Source organism: Phragmites australis, chromosome 3 (assembly GCF_958298935.1).
Source record: "Phragmites australis chromosome 3, lpPhrAust1.1, whole genome shotgun sequence".
Lineage (NCBI taxonomy): Eukaryota > Viridiplantae > Streptophyta > Magnoliopsida > Poales > Poaceae > Phragmites > Phragmites australis.
In genome coordinates, this window is record NC_084923.1 from 22,733,283 (window position 1) to 22,750,449 (window position 17,167).

Here is a 17,167-nt window from a genome sequence, read left to right on the forward strand (position 1 = left end):
TATTACTACTTTAAGAGCAGAACAACATATAATGGTTAAATATGATCTTACAAGAATGTGCCAACAGTTGAAAAGAAAGAGGTACTGAATAGCAAGTAGATGTAAAAAGAATTGCTCTTAGAAAATGAATAACAATATTTGGCCCCAGGACAATCAAGGTCTTACCCCCTATTTGTTCTATTGAGTATATCATTGACTGGACAGTTTATAAAGTTCTCAATTAGTTACTAGAACCTAGACAAGGCCCTCAAGAACAAACAATATCATGGACAATACTAATGTGCCAATTCAGAGAGCATAAACTCTAAACAGAACTATTAGTTTGCTATTGAGACAGAGATACAAAGAGAACAACGAGATTCAAAATATGTACTAACAGTTTATAAAAATGAATCTCAGCATACAAGGACAGATCAGAGAATACCATCAACTAAAATCTCCAGGGGCTACCAAATGTATCAAATAACTAGAGAGATCACAGATTTAGACTATTGTACTCACAAACATGCCCAATATTAGTGTATCAACTCATCATCGAGCAAATATGAATATGTATTGGTGCTGTCCAAAATAGAGAAAACATGATCTGGTATGAAAGTGACAACATTTCATAAGCAAAAACATCATACATCATGTTTAAAGCAGTAATTGAGCATCATGTTATAATTACAAAAAGAATTGCTCTCAGATACTTTTCAACAATTGGCCCTAGGACAACAATGGTTTTCTCCCTAACTGTTTTATGGAACACATCATCAACTGGGCATATTTCTAAGTTCTCGTCTAGTTTTAGAACCTGTACATAAATCTCTAGAATTAAATCATCATGGATAGTGCTGCATAGACATAACAGAGTACATACCTAAACCATTGTACTTAGAAAAACATGCCCAATCTCATATCCTATATTCATCATCAAGTATCACATCACATACAACCTTACTACTTAGAACAGAGGATGAGGAAAGTACTCAAGTAGTCACCCGCTAGAAAGGAACTAATGATCGAGACTAGCACGACAACCCTTCCGCTGTCTCAGAAACCCTATGCACCTCATGGGGAAGAAGGAGGCCGGGGCGGCGCATCAGGGATCAGGAGGAAACATGGCTCCACGTCGGGGAGCTCGGATCCGAGGAGGAGGAGTCTGGGTTACGCAGTTGGTGGGGAAGGAGGAGGCCAGGCGATGCGTCGGGGATGAGGAGGCTGGGGAGCCCATTGGGGATTAGGAGGAAGCACAACTGCACGTTGGGAAGCTTGGATCCGGGAAGAAGGAGACCTGCCGTGCAACTAGTGGGGAAGGAGGAGGCCAAGGCAGTGCATCGAGATGAGGAAGCTGGGCGGCACATCGGGGGGCTAGGAGGAAACACGACGGTGTGTCGGAGAGGCGCGATGGAGCAGGGCAACGGCGAACCCTAGCATGAGTGGGTGGTACGGGCGAGCGGGTTGGGACTTAGGCAAAATGACACGGAGGAGAGTGGAACTACCTATATATACATAAAAGTAATAGGTAATGAGTTAAAAGTATCACCCGTCACCTATGATAACCACCATCACTTATAATAAATCCTAGGTGGCGGATGATATTTTCAATCCATCACCTATAACTTATAAAAGGTGACGGGTGAATGGTATCACCCATCACCTTTTATTTATAATAAGTGATGGGTGAAGTGTATCACCTGTCACCTTTTACTTATGACCTGTCACCTATCACTTTGACAGAAATTTTTCAGATTCAAATTAATAAATTGCTATGTGGCATTTTACAAATTCAAATTCAAAACCATCTAACTTATTATATGTAAGCAAACACATAATATTACAAAATTGACATTAATATTACAAATTCAAATAACTTGAAACCTAAAATTCAAATTTGACATTTATATTACAAATTTGACATTAATACTATAAACTCATCATTAATATTACAAATTTAATATATATATAAATTCAAATTTGACATTAAAATTACAAATTTAACACTCAAATTCAAATTCATCATTTTCGTGCTTTCTTGACATGGATCCCTTCATTGTGGTCAGAGAGCTAGTATGAAGTTTTCTCGGTCGGCGAAAGGCGTGGCACGATTGCAGTAGCAAAAGGGGGGATTTCATCGAATTGATTGAACTCCCCCTCATCAACGACATTTGCTACTCCGATGATGCGTCTTTTCCCAGCAAGAACCACATGGTGTTTCTTATTTGCTATGTAAGTCACATAAAAGACTTGGCGAACATCTTTAGCGAGTACGAAGAGTTCATACTTGATCCGACATGTTTAAGATCAATACTAGTGAATCCACACTTGTTATTATAGAGGGCCTTTGCCCCATGTACCCAACGACACCAAAACAGGGCTACCTTGAATCCCAAGTATTTCAACTCACATATCTTCTCTATTTGACTGTAGTATATACCCCTCTACATGTCATTGTCATAAGTATCTATATAGATGCCACTGTTCTGGTATATGCTCTTCTGATCTTGGTCAACCATGTAAAATGTGTATTCATTTATATGGTACCCTTGATATGTCGTAACCCTGCATGATGCATTCTTCGGAAAATGCTCAATTCCTTACGTATGACTTGAGAACGCCCATATATCTCTCATATGAAAACATGTGATGCAGGAACATGGGGCCAAAGTAGTGTATCTCCTTTACAAGATGAGCAGTGAGATATACGATGATATAAAAAAAAGGATGGTGGAAAATACACCTCAAGAATACATAAAGTCTCAAAGTGTCTTTTTTCTAGCTCCTCTAGCAAGTCTGGATCGAGCACCTTTTGTTCAATTGCATTGAATAAAAAGCATAGGCTTATGATAGCCTCACAAACCTTAATTGGGATGATGTTTCTAATAGCTACCGCAAGTAGTGATATCATCATCACATGGCAATCATGGGACTTCATCATAGCAAAATTCAGTTTCAGCTCTTTCACCGAAAGAAGTCTTGCGATGTTAGACTAGTAACAGAGGGAACTTTCACACTATATAAGAACTCACAAAAAAAATCTCCTTCTTAGAGAGTGATAATTGCTAGGGGTATGTGTTTTTCTTTGTCCGTATCATGTTCATGGAGCTTCGACCTTAAGCCCATTTCTTCAAAGTCAGCTTGTGTGTTCTCATGATCCTTTCCTTTTTACTTCATTTGGAGCAATGTATCGATTAGAATCTTGTAGATATTCTTCTTTATATGCATATTGTCAATAGAGTGGCGAACATCCAATTTTTCTCAATACTCTAGCTCGAATATTATTGATTTCTTGTTCCACATTCCCTTTTGTTCATCATCCTTGGAGGATTGTTTTTGCTTGCCAAGAACAATATTGATATTATTAACCTGATTGTGGATATCTTCCCCACTAAAATGCCTTAGAGGTAACACTTTCTCCCTTGTGCCATCGAACTGATTGTCCATATTTCGGTATGGGTGCTTCCTGGGAAAGAAACATCGATGTCACATGTACACTATTTTCTTTGAGTTATTCAACCTCAAACTGCATGTGTCATCTAAGCAATGGGCGCAAGCTTCACCTTTTCTTTTGCTCTGACCTGGTAAGTTAAGAAGTGCTAGCAAATCATTGATAATAATGAATAAAATGATGTGCAAGGTAAAGTACTCTTGCTTGTACTCATCCCAAATGTCGATGCCTTCCAACCAAATTTTCTTAAAAACATCTATTAAAGGCCTGAGGTACACATCGATATCATTGTCAAGTTGTTTTGGTCCTGATATTAAGATCGTCAACATAATGTATTTTCACTTGTTACAAAGCCAGGGTGGAAGGTTGTAGATTGACAATACAACATGCCAAGTGCTATGTGAGGTACTCATGCTACCGAATGGATTCATGCCATTTGTGCTAATAGAAAACCTAATATTTTTCAATTCTTCAGCGAACCAACCAAATGTGGAATCAATCCGTTGAGTGTCGTATCATTGTGTTGTTCTTACGACACTCCTTATGCCAACATACTGATTGTGCCTCCTTTCTGTTAGCAAACAAACACTTCAGATGGGGAATTACAGGAAAATACCACAGCACCTTCCTAGGAGGCCATTAACTTTTCTTGCCTCCATCTCCATCACCACTGTCATATCTACGCTTATATCAATGGGTTCCACAAACGGTGCATTGATGCAGCTTTGCATGCACTCCATAAAACAAGATACAATCTTGCTTACATGCATGTATTTTTTTCTATTTTCAGTCCTAAAGGACAAATTATCTTCTTCGCGTCATAGATGCTCTCGGGTACCAAGTTCCCCTCCGGTAGCATGTCCCTTAGCAGATCTAACAATACTTTGATACTCTTGTTAGTCCAATCATATTTTGCCTTCAGTTGTAGAAGCTTTAGGTCCCCAAATAGCTATGTGAACTTCTCCTTACAATTAGGGTAAATGGGTGCCTTGAAATCTTGCACAAATTCCTGAAATTTAGCAAACTCACCACTATTATACTCGTCATGTCGCTCGACATCCCACACCATCTAGTCCACATTTTACACAAAATCCTTGAGATCGTTATCATTCAAACCTAGTATGTCATTGTCCTTGAGATCATGATCCATATCACCAGGTGTAAGTCCTCAATCCACACTGTCGCCATGGAGGCCCCAATCCATCTCTCATTCATCAAGGCCTTTCTCACCATGTTTGTTCCAACATGTATAATTATCTTTAAATCCATGCATGATTAGTGTGCATGGACATTGTCTGGTTTGGGGAACTTCTTATCATTCCTGCAATCGTGACATAGACAATACATTGTTATTTTACCATGATCTTTCATATCCGTCAAAGCAGCACTCATGAAATACTTCACCCTGCTCAGGTACTCAGACAAGTCTGAGTCTCAAGGTACATCCAACTTCTGTCTGTCGTCTACAATGTAAAAACATTCATTCTTCATTAACAATTACCATAATTGTGTGATTAATAATTCCATACAATTACACTAGATATGTGGTATCTCGTAGTAGATCGGGCAAACCAATTATCAAATCTAACATAAATACAACTCACTTGTACTAAGATTTTAGATAAAGATGCAAAATAGTTGATTACAACTCAAAGCACAAAAAATTTACCAAATAGGGGTTAGAGGAGGAGGAAAGACAAAGATGCAAACCTTCAAAGACCTAGCAACAATTCAAACTTCAAATCAACAAGATATTAGACAGTCTCTAGTGGAACTAAAGAAAATCGCCAGATCTACTGTGCACATAGTTGAAAGTACTTGATGTTGACTAGAGGGGGGTGAATAGTCATTTTTTAAAATTAAAACTTCGCAGTGGATCAGACAGTGTCCAGAACTCTGGCTCAATCCAGATACTCCGGGTTTCGGAGAATCCGAGTTCACCTAGATTATGCGGACTATACAGGAACTCAAAATCAAAGTAAATCTAAGCAATTCTAATTCGGTCTACGAGTTACCACAAGCTCTAAAATATGTATATGCTCCTTTTCAACAACAACCTGCACTCAAATACTCACAAGCAACAATATTGAGGCAAATCCCCAAATATCAATTTGAATGAGTAAAGTGTAAGAAAGTAAATGGAGACAAGATTTGTTCCCGAAGTTCGGCCACCTCATAAAGAAGTGCCTACGTCTCCATTGAGGAGCTCACAAAGAGCCGGGTCTTTTTCAACCCTATCCTCACCCAAGCGGCCACAAAGATCGAGCTAGGGTTCTTACTCAAATCACGGGTAATAAAAACTTCCCGTGGCACTCCACAAAGATTGGGTGCTCTACGGGTGACTTCTTGCCGTCTAGAAACACGAAGCTTCAAGAGTAAAGAATGCAAATCACAGCTTGGCAAGAACTCAAATGCTCAAAGGTTTGCTTTTTACTCTCTTGCTCTAGATTTCACTCCCCAAACCCTAACTCTCAAATCTTGCAAAGATCAAGCACTAGAGGGGTTTGGGAGGGCTATTGAATGCTCTTAAGAAGGTTGGTTCACAGGTAGCTCATCAGCATTGAATGGAGAGGGTGAAGAGGTATTTATATCCTTCCCCCAAAAACTAGCTGTTACAGTGCTTTTCAGACACACCCAAGGTTCACCCGGAGATTCCGGGTAGCACAGAAACACACGCACCTAACTTGTCAGAACTAGCCGTTATACTGACCTGGAGTATCTGAGTTCACCCAGAGACTCCAGGTAACACTTGAGAAAAATGGCCAAGAAACCAGTCCGAAGGATGCCCAGAGGGTCCGGAAGCATCAGGACCTGGAGACTCCAGACCAACTCAGAGACTCCGGCTTTAGCACCCTAGACAAACAGAGACTCTTTCTCGAAGTCTCACTCGGAGACTCCGGGATACTGACAACATCCAGAGTATACGGGCTAACCCAGAAACTCCGAGCTCAGGCTTTTAAGCAAGACAGAGACTCTCTCTCGGAGTCTCACAAAGTATGGAGTATCCAGACTAACCCTTAGACTCCGGGCTCAGACTTTAAGCAACACAAAGACCTTCTTTCGAGTCTTACTTGGAGACTCTGGAACATTAACAGAATCCGGAGTTTCCGGGCTAACCCGGAGACTCCGGGCTCAGACAACTCTGCCCTTTTTCCCGGTGTTCGTGAGTGATTGTGTCTCTCAAAATTTGGTCTTAACAAGATACTTTGAGCACTGAGACACTAGCAAGATTATCAAAATGCATCTCTCTTAATAGTACGACATTCCTAAACTCAAATTCAAAAGTAAAATAAATTAAACCCTATGAGTTTCTTCATGCCGCTTCTCTTTTCTTTTTGAGGGACTTCAACTTCTTTTAACCTTTTCAATGGGACTAAAACCTGTTTATAAACTCGATAAACTCATTAGTCCCTTAATCGTTTATCATCAATTAGCCAAAACCCACAAAGGGGCCTAGATGTACTTTAAATAGTACTGTTAAGTTATGTAATTGTTTGGCGTATAGTAGTTGGTCAGCTCTTATAAAAGAACTAAGTCATCAGTGATGGGTCACAATATAACTCGTCACTTATAACTCACTCAGGGAGACCTGTTACCTATGACAGGTCATAAGTGACGGATCATAACATGACCCGTCATTTATGACCGGTGCAGGGAGACCCGTCACATATGACTAGGTAATAAGTGATAAGTCGTAATATGACATGTCACTTATAACTGGTGTATGGAGACCTGTCACTTATGACCTGACTTATAACCAGGTCATAAGTGACAGGTGTAGTTATGACTCGTTACCAATATGATAAGTGACGGGTAATATTATTACCTGTTACTGATGATTTGTTCTCACTGATGGGTCGAGGTCCGATCCCGACCCGATGTTACATAAGTGATGGGTCGTAGAAAAACTCTTCACTAAATCATATCTCCTCTGTCTGTTTTTCACGTAGTGTAGTTAAGCATCTCACCACTTCAAATTTAAATTTGTATCACATTTTTCTTACGAGGAACAAAGAAAGGGAACTAACAAAATACATGTAAAGGGAAAACAGGATTAGGAAATATTAATATTTTTAAAAACTTTTTGTTTGTGCCATTTAAAATTGAAATTCAATAGAATATAATTTTTATGTTTTTAACGGAATAATAATCATTTACATTAAATCATGCTATAAGCTTTGTGCATCAAGTATGGACGTAGTAAACTAAAAATCTTCTTTCAAGGAGAAACTTTCATATTAAAAAACTAGTCTTTTTTTTATCAAATTTAGAAATCTGTATATATATTTTTTGGGCACTGTGTGTATCCTATACTAGCTAATTACACTGGCAAGTACGTTGGCCTCTCTCTTCAAATTCGGTTGCACTCATTCCGAATCGATTAGAAAGGGGAATGTTATGCCACAGTATTATGCCTACGTGGAATTTTGAGGAAATTTATATTTTCTAAATATAGATATCACAACATATGTTGTTCTATCTTATCTTATGAAATTGTGCCAATAAACTTCCAAATTAAGAAAATTTAATAATGATGTTGTTTGCGTAAGGAGTGCATACACTACCATAAAAATAGTCAAAACTGAGGGAATGTCACATGTTGTTACCTAGGACTTGTCACTGACTAAGTAGGTACAAACGACTGTTAGACAAGAAGTGTCTGTCATATGGCCAGTTGTCTGGGTGTGTCGGTTCATACTGATGGATTTTCTTAAAAGTAGCTTATAAGCTGGCAGTGATAAGGGTCATCACTACCGGCTGATGGATTGAGCCGGCAGTGATACCCATCACCCTCATCACTGTCGGCTTAATTCACTGACCGGCAGTGATATATGTATATCACTACCGGTGAATTAGATGAGCTGGCAATGATATCCTCCTCTTCCTCACCTTCTTCTACTTCGAGCTAACAGAGCCATTTCAGAACTCTTTTCCTCGTAAGTATGGTATGACTACAGTGGACCAAAATCTCGTTAGATACAGAGAAGAACCATTTGTACTTGCAAATAATGTTATGCAAGTCTTCTATGTAAAAGACCTGGACCCGACTAACAAAGATGAGCGCCACGTGATTCTTCAAGTAAAAAGAAGGATTGTCGGAGTGGAGAATGTTATTGACGAGAAAGACTACAATCAATTCGACGCGCTATCTCCTATCAGAGAAGACATCGACCTAGATCTCATGGAAGACACCGACGAACCTCCCTATGTATGCTGTGATCATAATAAAGGGCGAATCCTTAAGCCACAGTAGCTAAATTGTATTAATTACTATGTATGAATTTATTTTAGATGCAATTATACCTCACTTATGCTATGGAAGCTTCAATTTGTAATTTAAATAAATATGTATTAGAATTTTGGGTTAACATAATATTAATAAATATAGATAGTAAAAAATCAATCAAAAATATTCGAGTAGCATAGCGGTTTGTTCGGTTTTACTTAGAGCAGGTTGTGGGTTCAAGTCTCAATGCACACAGCCAAATCAATTTTTTTTTGCTCCCCACACCTGCAGTGAAAGGGGTTTCATTGCCGGTGCATATATTCGACCGGTAGTGAAACCACTTTTACTGCCGGTGGACTTTGGGCTGGCAGTGAAACCCCTTTCACTACCGGTTGTCCTATTGAGCCGGCAGTGAAGGTCACTTTTCACTGCCAGTGGACTTCATCAGCCGATAGTGAAAGTCTTCCCCCTATAATACTACTTGATGCCTCACACCCTTTGACATTTAGAAAAAAATTTCCCTTCCTCGCGCCCTCACCGACGCCACCGTCCTCATCCCAAAGCCCCGATGCCACCGTCCCCGTCCCAGAGCCCCTACACCGCCGTCCCCGTCTTGGAGCCCTGGCCTCCCCGTCTCGGAGCCTTGATGTCCCCGGAGCCCATCGTCCCCGTCCCGAAGCCCCACTGTCCTCTCCTTCTCCACTCCCAAGGTTAGGGACGACATCTCCCGCCATCCTCCTCCTCTCCTCTCCTCTCCTCTCCTCTCCTTTCCCCTCCTCTTCTTGTTCATTAGTTTGTACCACAGGCTGATGTAGACCACAGGTTGTTGCTTGTACCGCAGGCTGTTGGTTGTACAGATTTCCCGAATGAATGCTTTTGTGCACTTATGCATGTTCGATGGATGTTTTGCCATAGACAGGAAGATGAAAGTCATCTTTAGTAGCACATCGAATTCATAAAGTCAACTATATTTTCTTGCCTATTGGGTGATGGATGTGTTCATGATATTCATTGTGTGTATTGGCCTGATGGACAACTATTTGCACTCCGAGTTAGATTTTGTAGAAATTTAAGAAGTAGGTAGAACCAAAATTTGTAAAATCAGTCAAATTTCAACTGAACAGATACATGTGTCCTATTCCAATGCTCCCCTATTTCTTCATAAGTGGTGAACTTGAGTGTAAGACTATTACAATGTTTAGTCTCCTTTTCAATTTCCCCCATATTTATTCTAATGCTCTATCAAACTAAGTCTTGCTTGTTAATGTAAAGGATGCATCAATGTTCTCAGTCAAAAAGAGCTATATGATCCTTCAGTAATGAGAAAGTAAATATGGGATTACTTGCTTATATTGTTGTATATCCCAAGTTATGCAGTTGCTTAGGACATGACAGGAAGGGAACTTCAATCAACTAGGGCATGTTTTTTAAGTTCCTTCAAAACTCAGCCATTGAAAACTGCATTGTTTTCTTACTTGTTTTAGCTTTTTGCAAATGATGAAATTGGAGAATTATTTACCATACATATGAGTACAAAGCTCAACTGGGATGGTTATTACACATGCTCCTTGCATGTCTTTTTAGTATCCCAGTTGAGCTTGCAATCGTATATAATTATCTCCATAATCTGATGCAGACCAATCAAATAATAGACTCTTTGTTGGATGGTGGTTGCATATATTGATGGTGACTGTTTTTATGTTTATTTGTTGCTTTTCTTCTTTTAAAATACAATAAAATAGTGGCGATGATGATGTGGCTCAAGGCCATATTTCTTTATTACTTTTAGGACTTCAGTATTGATTACTTGTTCAGAGAGGAAGCATTCTTCTTAAGTCAGCATTTATGTGCTAGTCCTACTAGTTCAGAGATCAGCTTCTTAAGATGAGTTGGACACCCTATCTGAGGTTGACCTCAAGAGTTTTCTTTTAGCCCAAACTAAAAGAAAACTCTTGAGGTCAACCTCACATCGAGTGTCCAGCTGGTCTTGAGAGAAGTTGCTCTCTGAACTAGTAGGACTGGCACATAAATGCTGACTTGAGAAAAATGCTTTCTCTCTGAACATGTAATCAGTACTGAAGTCCTAATAAGGCCATTTGCTAGAGCCACTGTGCCTAATAGTTTTTTTGCAAGAACATTCTTTGGTGTTAGTGTGGTTTGTAGTATATTATTTTTGCATATTCTCTGAAATTTAGGACTGCTATGATATGGTATGTTGTTCATCGTGGTCGGTAAAGTGGAGTGTTCTCCAGTTGGGAGGAATACCACGCACGAGTTAATGGATTCAAAGCAGCATGTTACAAAGGATACAAGTCCTCACATGAAGCTGTTGCGGCATACAACAGTCAAGTTATCCAAGCTGAGCTAAAATTGGCTAACTTCGAAAATAAGAAGAAGTGTGATATTTCATGTGTAAAGATGTCATAATCCTAGTTCTGATTGTAATCATCATTATTTTTCTATGTAAGATGATGTGAATTGTAAGATCAATATGTCAACTGTCAGTACCTTTATGCCTATTTTGCTATGTAAGATGTGACTTTTTTTGTTAAATATGGTCGTAATGTACTCATTTACAATATTATATGTGAATACTATTATGTATATATGTGTGCATGAATTACTATATATTAATGAAGGTGCCTTTATTATTGATTTACATTACATATGTCTGATTGTATGCATGTATTGAGTGGGAGAGAGACGGAGAGATCGAGAGAGAGGGAGGACAGAGATAGAGGATACGGCCAGAGTAGAAGGGGGATGCACAACACTGCCGGCTGAAACCACCAACCGGCAGTGATACCCAAGGAATCACTGCCAGCCGAATCCTTCAGCTGGCAGTGATAACCACTTTCACTGCCGGTCCACGGAGCCGGCAGTGATAGTCCCTGACTATCAGTGCCTGTTACCCACTGCCGGCTCCAAAATCGGTAGTGACTGAGGTTTTGGAGCCTGCAGTGATGTATTGTTCTATAGTAGTGATATCTGTAACTATGATAGGTTTTTTTATAAAAACCATCTGTGTCTCGTTGATGAGCAACCCCAACCCAACTCCAAGCCGTAGTGTGAAATCCCCGTTCATCGTCCAAAGTTTTCCTTGACGAAAACTTTTCTTACCTGTAGTTCTGTCCGGTCTGGTTTCTGTTTCATGAGTTTCTAATTCTTGGATTGTCCGTATGTAAGAGGTATAACATAGATAATTTTTTATGGAAACCATCTGTTCCTATATGGTAAATATTTTATGAGTTCCCAAATATTTTCAAATGAAAAAATTATATAAAAATTGTAGCTCTCAACGTGCTCCTACCGCCGCCAAAAATCAACTCATCTAATCATACAAACATATCTCACAATCAAATCGACTCATCTCACATAGTTTGGAAATCAGGAACGAAAGAACTCAACAACCTCTAACATTTGATCCCCATCAAGAACTATCCAAATCTCTAGAATCTCAATCCACAAAGTTGTCACACCCGATTTTAACGGCCAAAACCAGATGCGGCTTATGTGTGCTCAGGATGTTCAACACACATAAGGACGTCACAGGTGAAGTAACAAAAGCAACACACATAAGGACGTCACAGGTGAAGTAACAAAAGCAATTGACATATATTGTCTTCTATCAAGATATCTGCAGCAGAACAGAAGCACTGGTGCCCAACAACACCGTAGGCAACTGACCGGGAGACACACGCCTAGAACGTCACAACCTCGTCTTGATAGTCTTCAACATCTTCACTCACTGAGCAGCAGCATACATGTCGCATGGTGTAGGGAAAATAGCAAGTGTGAGCACATGACGCGCTCAGCAAGTGGGGGAAAGTAATGATATGCAGGCTTATATCAAGAATAGGCTAATAAATGGTATTTTTGCGTAAATGCGAGTAATGAAAACACATTTGGACTCAAAAACATTAAGCAGTTATTAAATGAATGTAACCCAAACAATTTAGCATCCAGCATACAAGGCTCCCCACCTTACATATCACAACCGTCTAGTACTCCCTGTACTATAACCAAAACCACAACCATCTAGTACTCCCTGTACCAGAACCATAACCACAACTATCTAGTACTCCCTGTACCAGAACCATACCACAACCAAACTCATAACCACAACCCATAATCACAACCCACTAATCATGTGAGGATCCAAGTCTCTCATAACCGTGAGCACGACTGTTATAACAGTTTTACACTCTGCAGAAGTTGTCCAGCTTTCCCCACGAGTCAGTGAATTCCATGTTGCCGTGTTCGCAAAACATTTAACACATGCCAGTGGTGTGCCGCCAAGAATCACTGTATGACACTTGCCACTAACCAGAGACTAATCCAGTATGTGTCTGCCCACTAGGTTTCACTCCCAGGCTTTACGCAAGCTAAGCTCCTACCCAGAAGCCCCCTTTTGTGCTGACCCAATACACACTGGACAGACTCTAATCAGTATGTCACGCCTTACCCATATCAGCCTCGTGGTTGGTACGTTACTTCTTGGGTTATCGCTCCACGAACCGGTCCTTACTTAGGTTACTTGAGCAAATACTAAACCAACATCATAACCATGACAACCATCAAAATCACTTTGCTCAAGGCCTAAGGTTCCATGTTGCTAGACCATAAACATATTAACCATTATTACTGCATATGTTCATTAGTCAAAATTATGACACTTCCCAACATCCCAAAAGCATGTCTAAGCAATCTACCCACAAAGACACCTAACCATAAACCATCTAGGTTCCAAGGGATGATAAGGGAAAATCTAGGGAAAACCCTAACATAGGTGAGTACCCATCATATTGACACTGCATGCAATTTTGTAAAATAAAACATTTAAAAACATAGGTTCAATATGATTAAGGACACTTGCCTTTTTCCCAATGTTGCTCAGTGTTGTCGAAATCTTGGTCTTGAAGTCCCTCGAACTGCTCCGAAACATTATCAACTAATCGCGAGAACTACCGACAAACAACACAAAGAAAACACTAAGAATAACATACCAAACATCATAAAAACACTTTAAAAATACTATGGTTGGATAGGGATGATTTCAGAAACGTTTAGACACAAGAATCGCCTAAATCGGAGTTAAGATGAAAAGAGAACAGCTTTCGGGAGATGGATTAGGATGAAAAGGAAACTATCTCCCTATAGGAAAGGCTTTATTGCACAATCACTGTATCAGGCTTGACAACATTATTGTGCAAGATTCAAGAAGTGTATGGCAGATTAGACTTCATTGACTAGGCTAAGGAGAATGATGGAGCGCTGACTTGGCATGCTATGCAAGTACCATCTTAAATTAAAGAAGGGATACGCAGAGATCTAGTATCGACCACCTATGATGGATCAAAAAGGCCAAAAGTTGCACTTCTAGGTTAAGGATACTACTAGTCACTCTATGTAGCGGTGATGGTTCGGGTTTTATCGGAGATGGCGATCAGGCATGTGGTCACAAACATCAATGTCGGCTTCAGTGGTGTTTCAGCGAAATGAGGGAAGCATGGCGTAGAACGTGGAAAGACTATCTCAACGGTATGGTTGGTTTTGGAAGGGGTCATCCAAGGTAGTGGCAAAATAGCGATGACTGCTTCTAGGTTTGGTGGTGACCGCGAACAAATGCAGGAACGAAGACGCTCGCGTTCTAGGAGATTGGCTATCAAATTTGAGAAACCGTTTGAACAAGGACGTTCATATAACCCGGGAACACAATGCTATGGCATGGGTTTTGGTAGATCATCCAAAGATAGGAAGAACGATCAACGGAGATGAGACGGGTAATGGCTGCGACATGCTGTGGTTGGTAATGGTGTCCTGGTCGTGTCACTGCACAAACGGGGATGGGCTCCTAGGGTCACGTAGAAGACTCAATGGGACACGCCGTGATGCAGTTGGTGCATCCATATGGCTTTCGGATTGACGGGGAACGAGAATGCAAATCCGGTGCGCGCGCAGAACGTGTCCAGAAACCGGACAGCGGGTATGTCGACCTTGATTTTGATAGTTTGGCTAATCTACTGGCTGACCTGGTTGGTGAGGGCGTGGGGAACATTATGGTACGTGCACCAGTGAAAGGGCTTGGTGATTTGACCTCTGGTCGGTCGGGAACATTGATGCCTATCGGCTATAGCGCGACTGTCTCGCGGCTGTCCGCGACGGCGACGACCGTGGCGACGTAGATCGGGCTTTGGTCAGGGCTAGGGCTTGGCTAGGGACTTAGTATGATGCTAAAACAGTAGTAAGGGAGGAGAAGAAGAGGTCCTCACGTTGCTTTGGTGGTCGAGGAAGAAGGATCCGCAGAGAAGACGACGTAGCGCATCACGGGCGGCGGCGGCTCTGGCGAACGGCGGCGCTCCGGCGACGCACGGGCAGGGCAGCAGCGACTTCTAGGGCTTGGGGGCGTTGAATAGAGGTAGGAGAGGGTGTGAAACTCATATATATAGGGCTAGGGACGGCTGGTTGAGGTGGAGTCCAAACCGAACACGAATCAGATTCGAGTTCGAGTCAGTTACGATTTCCTTTTTCGCAGCTCTCTATTTTGATGAAGATATCTTCATTGTCCGGACTCCAAATTGGACGTTTCTTTATTCTAAATTGTAGTACTCAAAAAGATCTACAACTTTGGTAGTCATTGGAACTTCTGAAAATTTCATCTTGATTTCCAAAAATGCGCCACAAGATAAACTATTTGAACTCGGACTTATCTGCACAGCGCTGATTTCGGGGGCCATAACTCCTTACTCCATTATCCAAAAGAGGACTTTCATAGGTTCAAATCGAAGCTATCGACGAGACCTACAACTTTGGTATTGTCAAGATTTGCATTTGAGGCCGTTTTGAACTCCGAAACTTCATGCGAAGATGAGGCTGTCCAGGACTCTGCGAAAATTTGTAGATTTCGTGGATCCTTTGTTGGGCCATCTAGAAAACTTGGCTAAGGGTTTGGACTTGAGCAAAATTGAGCCCAAAGATACTTTAGGTATATCTAGGGTTTAGAAAAGAAACTTTTGCAAAAAAATTTGAATAGGATTTGAATTTGAATTGTGTTCGGAGTGAATTTAAGAGAAACGAAGAAGATGAGGTTGAACAAGAATATGACTAGATAAGGAATTTAAATTTAGATTTTGGGTAGAATTTGAGAAAGAGGAGAGATTGACTTTAAACAAGAATTTGGATAATATTGGAATTGAACTAGAGAAGGATCAGGTATGATCAATGATTGAATAGATGATGAATTCAAGGGTTTTGAATTACAACCATTACGATCCTTAACTTATTCACTACTGATTTTTGTAAAAACCTTTTCAAAATCTTTTTCACTCAAAACACCAAAGAGAAAGAAAAGAAAAAAGAACTCTAATGCATTTACCTGGCTCCTAAAAAAACTCAGCATGCAATACACACAAAATAATAACCTATATTGATTGATTGATTGATTAAGAAAATAGGTTTTAAACCTATACTACAAGTGAAGCTATTCAATACTCTTGGAAAATTTTAGAAATTTGAGAAATCTGAAAATCAGGGTGTTACAAAAGTTTACAAACTAAGTACTGCACATGGCAAACTCACATCAATTTCATCCCTGTACCCAAGCTCGCATCTATGCCTCTTCCTCGCCCCTGCGGTGGTCTCCATGGACGCCAATATTGTGCTCCGCTCCTGCAAAACCCTTCCAGCGTCACCAGAATGCGTTTGTGAGCAGGAAATGCTCCCAAATCTCCATGAATTGAGAGGAAATTGAGGCAGCTCACACCGATTAACTAACCGAAACAATATGACATGTGGTCATAGCCTGCATAGACGAAGGCTTAGAGCGAGCGAGCTCACCTCTTCCTCCATCTCCCTCGAAATCGTCGTCATCTTCCCCGTGATTCTCCTAGTACGCGTGTGGTCCAGGTATGCGCTCTCCAGCTGCTCCACCACCTCCTTCATGGCGGCTGCAAACTCCTCCAGTGGACACTTGGCCCGCCGTAGCAGGTGACGAAGCGCCCGATGCTTGTGCTCCTCCATCGGCCACAACTCGTCGTCTACGATGGCAGGTTGCCGCCCGACGACCCCTTGTCATAAACATGCCGCCCGCAGTCACCACCACCTCAGCGTTTGGCGTGGAGGAGGTGGGGAGGCAGAGAGAGAGAGAGAGAGAGAGAGAGAGAGAGAGAGATAAGCCGATGGGGAGGAGGAGGACGCGAAGGGATAAGACCGAGCGAAAACGGACAAGTGGACGCGAAGAGATAAGACTAAGCGGCTCGATCGGACGTTGTGAGAGAGCCAAAGTTCGATTGAAAGGAAACTTCGGGTTCGAGCTACTTCACAGCTAGTTCCGTCTACAATCGGCACTAATGGGTCGGTATCAGTGCCGATTCGTAGCACGAACCGACACTGATACCGACTATTAGTGTCGGTTTTCAGTGGATCCATCACTGTTCGGACGCGAGATGTTAAAAACCGGTACTGATACCACTTCAGTAACGGTTATTGTTCAACCGGTACTGATATGATGT

The 17,167-nt window shown here is 41.0% G+C and overlaps 1 protein-coding gene across 1 annotated transcript; it reads right to left on the reverse strand.

Annotated features, from left to right (window-relative positions):
* Positions 1–16,202: 16,202 nt before the first annotated feature.
* On the reverse strand, positions 16,203–16,730 carry LOC133911098 (uncharacterized). The gene is made up of 2 exons (XM_062353312.1): positions 16,494–16,730; positions 16,203–16,325 (listed from the first exon to the last, which is right to left on the reverse strand). Exons 1-2 carry the CDS (start codon positions 16,674–16,676, stop codon positions 16,203–16,205), a joined length of 306 nt encoding a protein of 101 aa, XP_062209296.1. The 5' UTR covers positions 16,677–16,730.
* Between the last annotated feature and the right edge of the window lie 437 nt (positions 16,731–17,167).

Bases quoted from the DNA above. Each gene is read 5' to 3' on its own strand.
- LOC133911098 (XM_062353312.1), bottom strand. From the start codon at position 16,676: ATGGAGGAGCACAAGCATCGGGCGCTTCGTCACCTGCTACGGCGGGCC. The intron at 16,326-16,493 runs GTGAGCTCGCTC...AGGGTTTTGCAG, and splicing joins CGAGGGAGATGGAGGAAGAG to GAGCGGAGCACAATATTGGC.